Genomic DNA, 8,262 nt, shown 5'->3' with positions numbered 1-8,262 from the left:
CTTAAATCATTTGTTTAGTGTCTTTAGATAAGCCATTTCATATATTATTATGTGAACAGTAAATATACCTTCTACAACGCGTAAGAATTACAAATATATTAAACAAACAATTCAACTCTAGAATACAAAGTAACTGAAATGAAAATACGTTACTTACCGCATCAGTAGTATATACTCATGCACATCTTAAATACACTCAAATAGTTCGCTGTGTTACATAGTAGTAATCTGTTCAAAAGTACAATTTGTGCCCACATGCATGTGATTGGAAATGAAAAGCTTTGTAGAGTTGCTCCTTTCATACAGTTGCTCCTCGTCATGTTAAGCATTCAGTCAAGAAAGTTAGATCTAAATGATGTAAAATACTACAACCATCAAGTAGTTGTGGAATTCCTTAAGGTCTCTCAGAAAGGAACTTTTTTTGAGGGGGGCAGAATTTCAACCCAGAGAGCTTTACATTGATAAAACTATTCTTTAAAAAGATAATAATATGGGAAATGCAAAGAAGAATGCCCCAAAGTAGACTACTATCTTTTCAAGCAACGTTGCCCCAAGAATGTAGACGTTCTACACTAGAGAAGTTTCCTATTTTCTGGAAGTTTTAAAAGCAGCACTTTCAAGTTTGCTATACTGTTCACATATTCATGTTTATTTTCTGTTCAAAGAAACAAGCTCAAAGTATTCATAAACACATGGATCTACTTACAGGTCATTGCCAGTCTATGTGCAAGAGTGTTTTGGACTTGTTTCTTTGTTCAGCATCCTTACATGCTACAGTGGTGCCTCGCAAGACGAAAATAATCTGTTCCGCGAGTCTCTTCGTCTAGCGGTTTTTTCGTCTTGCGAAGCAACCCTCTTAGCGGATTAGCGGTTTAGCGGCTATTAAAGGCTTAGCGGCTAAAAGGCTATTAGCGGCTTAGCGGCTTAGAAAAGTGGGGGAAGCGAAAAAAATCGCAAGACTCGCAAGACGTTTTTGTCTTGCGAAGCAAGCCCATAGGGAAATTCGTCTTGCGAAGTGCATCGAACAACGGAAAACCCTTTCGTCTAGCGGGTTTTCCGTCTTGCGAGGCATTCGTCTTGTGGGGCACCACTGTACATGGCTTTTGAAAGTGAGGGGAATTGCAAAAGCCATTGAATATGCCGTCATGGCTGAGTGTTTGAAGGAGGGTGTGGAATCTACTGAGGACACACAAGACTGTGGACAATTCTAAAGTAGCTGTACGGCTCCCAATCCATGTATATCTTAAAGAAAACTACCAGTTAACCGCTCGTTGTCATAAAGTGTAGGGTCTTGTGGCAAAGGTTCTGCTCTGAAAGCAAACAGAATCTAACCTTTACGAATTACAGCATTTCATTTGCAATTACATCTATGCATTTGACAGGCGTTTGTTAGAAATTCTGGTTTAGAGTCCAGTGAATGGCCTGGAAGCGTCAAAGGCTGCAGAATCATTAAGGATAAGCAGGTACTAACCTAATCAGTTTCTTGGTGTGAGACAATTGGGAGTCCTATAAGAGAACAGTTTTGTTTTGTTAAAGGAAGAAATATTACTTTGTGCAAGAAACAGTGAATACAACACTGTCTTATAGAAGTATTAACAATTATTTAACTGATCCGGAAGACAGCTTATTTAAGACGTACGTGTGAAACAGATGTAGGCTTTATCAAAGGCAAAAATCAGCATGGCCTTTTGTTAAATGTATTGAGAAACAACTTAGATCTTTATAACCCACTTTGAGGGGTTTTTTTACAATCAAGTGGTGTATAAATTTTATGAAATAAATAAAAATATATGTTGAGAAGAAATTGCTTGATTATGGATAACTAATATACCCTTAAAAATGAAAAGTATGGTAGGTCTATTGTACATATATATCTGCAGGTGATTATACTGTTTAATTTGAGAGCAACCTTTGCTATTTTCAACATACATCCATGCTCCAACGTTTTCCAGCAAATTTAGTTTCAGGACCTTCTCCAGTTAGACTGGAAACATTTATTATTAAATTCCAAAATTTATTCAGCTTTAAGCCTAGTAATATAAAGACCACACTGAGCTTGGTAGGAAATCCTCAATAGAACAATATGTTCTTGTTTAAGTTTGAGTTCAAGTTTGTTCAATACAGTTTAGATTTCAAATGAGACCAGGACAGTCTGAAGTCATATTCCAAATGAAGTGTTAAATTTTATTTGAGTTAGTTTATTGATGATGCACAAAAGAACAACAGTTGATCCATCTCTTTCCAACAAAAACTAGTAAATCCTCTCGAGGTTAATTTGCAAAATTGCATTAAACTAAAAAGTTTGGGTGATCAATATAAATTAAGTGCCCATGTTGAGTATCACCATTCCAACTCTTCAAGCAGCCTTTTGCATTACAAATGATTAAGTGGACACTTTCAATTTTACAGAATTACACTGACTTTTAAACAAAATTCAGAATTCGATATTTCTGAATGCCACATTGTACTGTGAACAGCAGTCTTACATTGTGTGATAATTTTCCATCTGTACAGTTCCCTTTTACAAAGTTGGGCAACACAAAAGACATCAACTGCTTGTCCTTCTCTGAACGTGTTCAGCTCCCTAGTCCCAGTCCCAGAAGGAAGAGGCAGAGGCAAGTTTAAATTATCCCAGAAAATCGAATAAATGGCTATATTTGGTGTCTTCAAGATGTTTCACCTTCTGTGGGGGATGTAGGTGTTGTTGGAGAGGCCAGATCTGGTTTTCGTGACATTCTGTCCAGTTCAGCTTGAACATCCGTTAAGACAGGCTTCTGGCCTATACATAAAGGAGGGCACATAACACAAGATTTTAAGCTAAATGTTTTTCACAAGTAGCACACACAAAGGCAGGCTAAAACTAAGGTGAAACACAACACACAACAGGTTCAGTCCCACTGCAGGAGATCATGTAATTCCAACATTAATTACTACAGTACTCTGCATTCAAGGCTCTTACTACCATTAGCTAAATTGTCTATTGTCTTAGGGTAAGTTTGATAGGAAAGTATATTTGCCTACAAGTCTGCAAAACAAGTGTCACAATCAAATGGATCTACACCAACACATGAGAAAAGAGCAGTTCTGGGGGGTATAACCCCCCACATTTAGCCACCATGTATGCAGACACAGCGTACCTACAATATATGTGAACAGCCATATGTTCTCTGTGTGAGTCGTCTGCTCATACAGGTAGAATGCCATGAATGCAGGACAGAATCTGAGCTGAATAATGATGTGACATCGATGGCTTTCACCTCTGGATCTAATTCAACTTCCTTACTTAAAGGCCCCTAGCTTGTTCCTCATAGCATACAGAAAGGACAGTAAGGAAGACCAATATATCCCATATACAGTGGTACCTCGGGTTAAGTACTTAATTCGTTCCAGAGGTCCGTACTTAACCTGAAACTGTTCTTAACCTGAAGCACCACTTTAGCTAATGGGGCCTCCTGCTGCCGCTGCGCCGCCGGAGCCCGATTTCTGTTCTCATCCTGAAGCAAAGTTCTTAACCTGCAGCACTATTTCTGGGTTAGCGGAGTCTGTAACCTGAAGTGTTTGTAACCTGAAGCATATGTAACCCGAGGTACCACTGTATATGATATGCAAGTAAAACTTTAGAGTTTGTGAAAGGTCCAGGTTTTTACACTGGTACACCTAATGTTTTTCCTGGCTACCCATTATGTGCCTTGTGCATATCTCAGTGCCATAACTCTATCCGGGGGTTACATGATGCTCAGGTTGTGCATTCCAAACCCGGATGCAATACGAGACAGTTTCACCCCAAGTTCTCTAGCAACCACAGAGGACTCAAGAAAGGTGCGGGTTCAGATATTGCTAAGGCAAACATTTGTGAATGCTTTCCCTTAGGCATATAATCAACTTGCTCCTTGATCAAACAAGGGCTATCTGCACACAGATATCATTACAAAGGGGCCACACATGCAAAGGAAGGATAATGTACAGTGGTGCCCCGCAAGACGAATGCCTCGCAAGACGGAAAACTCGCTAGACGAAAGAGTTTTCCGTTTTGGAGGTGCTTCGCAAAACGAATTTCCTATGGGCTTGCTTCGTAAGACGACAATGTCTTGCGAGTTCCTGCTGGTTTTTTTCCTCCCCCCCTTTTTCTAAGCCGCTAAGCCGCTTATCAGCTGATCCGATCAGCAGATAAGCCGCTAATAGCGCTAATCTGCTAATCCTTCAATGGGCTTGCTTTGCAAGACGAAAAAACCGCTAGACGAAGAGAATCACAGAACGGATTCTTTTCGTCTTGCGAGGCACCACTGTATTTCGTACAAAGGACTGCTCACATAGTGATCCTTCTTTATCAGGTTCAGACACACACATCCAAAATGGTTATGACAGGATCCATCATTTGTTTTGGGAAAATGACAAAACTCAGTCCAGTCCTGTGCACCCACCCACTCCCCCATAGCTGAGTGAGACTGTCAAAGGGGAACAGCACCATCTAGCTTGGGAATTCAGAGACAGTTAGTACACGGAATACCACACAATCCAATATGCACAGGAATGTATGGATCCTGGATCCTAACCAGCACCCAACATTATAAGGTGAGATCAGATAAATAACAGTAAGTAATATTTTAAATGATTTTTTTTATGTCATACATTTGGCACTACTGTATAAAGACTCGCTTCAGCAAAAAACTGCATCTAGCTTGGAGTGTCCATTCTATGTAATACCAAAATGTTTTATATACTGTTCATACTGTTCTTACCTGACTTTTTTGCAGATGGTGGCAAGTTGCTGCCACCCCCACCTCCAGGACTCCCTACTCCTCCGGGACTACCAACACTACCAGGTCCACCAGGTGAGCCAGTTTTCTTACTCAGCAAACTGTTAAAAAAGTTAGCCAGCACTCCTTCGCTTGTGGCTCCAGCTGAAAAGAAGTTACACCCCAGATATTTTGATAATGCATATTAATTGTATTTGAGCTCTTAAAACATGAAATGGCAATACTAAACACACAGGGCTGGATTCAGATGTAAATCACCTTCTGTTCTTATTCTCTTACAGTTGTTTTAACTGCGTGTCTTTGTTGGTTTTTAGCTCTTATCTGTTTTAATTATTAGTTTTTTATCCATCCATTATCTGTGTTTAATCTTGTATTTTATTCGGATGTTTTATGTCTGTTTCCCTGTCCTCATTTGCCCTAACAATTATCGGTCAAAAAATCCTAACTGCTATTTTATCCATATGCTTTTTTTTAATCCTGGTCTGTGACCGTAATAAAGTTCATTCACCTTCTGTTACATTGATTTCAGTGCGATCCAAAGAAGAAGAAGAAAAGTTTGGACTTGATAGTCCGCCTTTCACTCCCATTAAGGAGCTACCAATCTCCTTTCCCTTCCTCCCCCACAACAAACACTCTATGAGGTGAGTGAGGCTGAGAGAAGTGTGACTAGCCCAAGGTCACCCATAAATAAAACTCTGACTATCTTGTCTCACATTTTTAGGGGACTCCAGTTCAATTAACTTAGTCTGGATCTAACCCACTGAGGAAGTCAACCATATCAAAGTGATTACCTTGCATGCTGAACATAAATGTCAACATCCCGGGGAGTACATTAGAAACAGTGAGTCACTGCTTAACTACCAGAACAGTTTTTCTTCAACGGACCACATTTCTAGTGTTTACTTAATAGATCAAGCTATTTCTCGCAAAGTCTTAAATAGGGGAAATACGCAATGAACTAGAACTTCTATTTCATTCAATTCACAAGAACACTTCCTATTTTTAAAAAGAAATTCTCATCTCAAAATTTCAGCAAATTTAATCCGATTAAAATATAAGTAATTGCCTCCCTTAGTTTGTAGCTTAAAAGTTATCAATACTCCATAGAGTAAAATTATTTTAGAAAGGGGGAAGTATGCAACATTTTGCTATCAGGATGTCAATGTTTAGAATAATTAGGTTGCAAAACTATTATTATGTCTTACCTTTCATACTAGGATCTATTTTTTTGGATCCAGCAGGGATGGTTGTAACACTGGCAACATTGGAAGTAACTGATCTGTTTGGTGTCCTAGGGGATCCTCCAGGGACTCTCGGTGAGGTATCCTACATAGAATTAGAAAATACAATGAAGTACTTCGACTGAAATGCTGAGCTGTCAGTTCCATTTTGAGAGGGACATTTCTAAGTTATGAGATATTCATAGCAAAAAAAAATTAATTAATTAGCTTTAGATTAAGAAGTATCTGGTAAAAAGAAAGCAGTTATAGACTACTTAGTCTATAAAAGCAACTACAAAAATACTTATTTAAAAGATTATGGAAAAATGTGATGAAGGGCATTACAGAAAGGTCAGGCACAGCCTATGGCAGGCTTTTAAGAAATATTTTCTAGGCTAGGAAAATATGTAATCATTTCTATTGGGAAAGAAACAATCCCCAAATTTACTTCATGGCATTCACATTTAGAAATTGGCAAAGTTTTGAAATGCACACTTAACAAACAAAACAATGTTGACTAGCACTGTATTCCATGTCCCCAGAGAGTAACTTGAAAAATCTGCACATTATAATATATGTTTTGGGATTTTTTTCTGCAAAACACTCTTAATACAAAAAGCTGATAAAGGCACTGAACTGTACCCGACAAAGTTGTGCAAACAGGATGACTTTGTTGGATACAACCCATTATCAGCCCAACCTTGTACATATCTGAGAATAAGTCCCATTTTGTTCAGTGGGGCTTGTTGCCAGGTAAGTAGGTACAGGACTGAAGCCTAATAGCAGCAAGCAAGCTTTCAGCTACAGATATCAAAGTTACCAGAGTATGAAATACTTCACCAAAATGAGCACCAAAATTGGATCCAAATAAATGTACTGCTAAGTTATTAGTATTTAAGTATTTACTACTAACCACTGGTCTTCCAGCTGCAGTAGGTGGCTGTTTTGCTAACAGAGACTGAAAAACAAAATGAAAGAGAAATTTTGGAACAAAAAGTTGTTGGCAAATTCTAACACAAATTTAATCTTAGTTTAAATGAAATGTAGATTAAATGAATATGTACCTGTTGCTTCATAAGAAATACTTGGTCATCTTCTGCTACTATCTCTTTCTCATGTACAAACTGCAATAAAGGGGGGAAAGCCATTAAGAGATGTCCAACTAATTTTTTTTCAAAATAACACAATCACAAATATTTACTGGAACAAGTGGGTGAAAAGCTCATGAAGATGGCTCAAATGTTGCAGCTAGTGCACAATGAAGCAGCCCATTCAGTTGGCTACAAAGAACACATTAGTTGGCTCACCTGGGCTGGCTGCCTATGCGCTACCAATCCCAGTTTCCAAGTATTGATTATGACCTTCAAAGCCTTGTACAGCTTGGACCCAGTCTATCTCTGCAAGTGTCTCTACCCACCTGAGTAATACATTTTTCTTGAGATGGCTAGGGAAGCCTTGCTCTTATCCTTTATTGGGACATTAAAATATGCTGTGGAGTCAGGATAGGTCTCCACCTCACAATGGTGATTTACAGCTTTGTTACAGCTGTTGAGATGCTTAGCAAGCTCTGCCATTCGGCTTGATTACTAAAGTGATCTCCTGTGTTCAAGATATTACGTCTGAATATGCAACACCACCACAAATAGGGTTCATAGGGCATATGCACTGTCCCTGCCTCCAATATTGCTGTCCCATATTGAGCGGGAAGTCTGAAGGGGATTTCAAAACACATTCAGCAGAATGCACTTAGAGACCTCTATGATCAAGAAACCTGTGTTTTCATGATTCCTGATCACAGGGAGGCTTTTAAGCATGTTCAACAAAATGCACTTAGAAGCTCCTTCCAGACCTCCTTATTCAAGGCAGTAAAGTCAGGGATTGGGCAGGTGGAGCTGGCACATGCAGCCTCACACCCCCTACTTGTTTTATCTTCAAACACAATGTCTGAATGTGGACAGTAACACTGAATACCAGATGCTGGAGACATGAGGGTGAACTATTGCTTTTATTCCTGCTGAGCTTCCCTGGAAAATGGCTGGCTATTGTATAAAAAAAGATGGAACACATGGACTGCTGATCTGATCAGCAGGACTGTTCTTATGTCTGTAATTCAAGATCGTTGCACTGAGGCTCATTATAATATATTATTAGGCAATGGCATTTTGCCTGCTTTATTGTGTGCAGATTTTTTTTTAGCTGGCACAGCTCCTTAAAAACTGCATCTTTGTTGTCATGTAGTGTGAAGGCACATAATAAACGACACTAATTTATTTGACAAACCTTAT

General features: G+C 38.9%; 1 protein-coding gene across 1 annotated transcript in view; it reads right to left on the bottom strand.

Annotated features, from left to right (window-relative positions):
• Positions 1-2,158: 2,158 nt before the first annotated feature.
• DYNC1LI1 (dynein cytoplasmic 1 light intermediate chain 1) overlaps positions 2,159-8,262 on the bottom strand; it is a 31,991-nt gene continuing 25,887 nt past the window's right edge. Inside the window, exons 9-13 of the mRNA XM_081164688.1 lie at positions 7,042-7,101; positions 6,891-6,935; positions 5,963-6,083; positions 4,740-4,901; positions 2,159-2,779 (exon numbers count right to left, since the gene is read on the bottom strand). Coding sequence (XP_081020814.1) covers positions 2,667-2,779; positions 4,740-4,901; positions 5,963-6,083; positions 6,891-6,935; positions 7,042-7,101 — 501 coding nt within the window. The 3' untranslated portion in view covers positions 2,159-2,666. The remainder of the gene's footprint in view (positions 2,780-4,739; positions 4,902-5,962; positions 6,084-6,890; positions 6,936-7,041; positions 7,102-8,262) is intronic.

The sequence above is a fragment of the Podarcis bocagei genome, assembly GCF_964188305.1.
Source record: "Podarcis bocagei genome assembly, chromosome: 12".
Taxonomy (NCBI): Eukaryota; Metazoa; Chordata; class Lepidosauria; order Squamata; family Lacertidae; genus Podarcis; species Podarcis bocagei.
The sequence above is the reverse complement of the archived record's forward strand: the minus strand, read 5'-3'. Positions and strand labels throughout refer to the sequence as shown.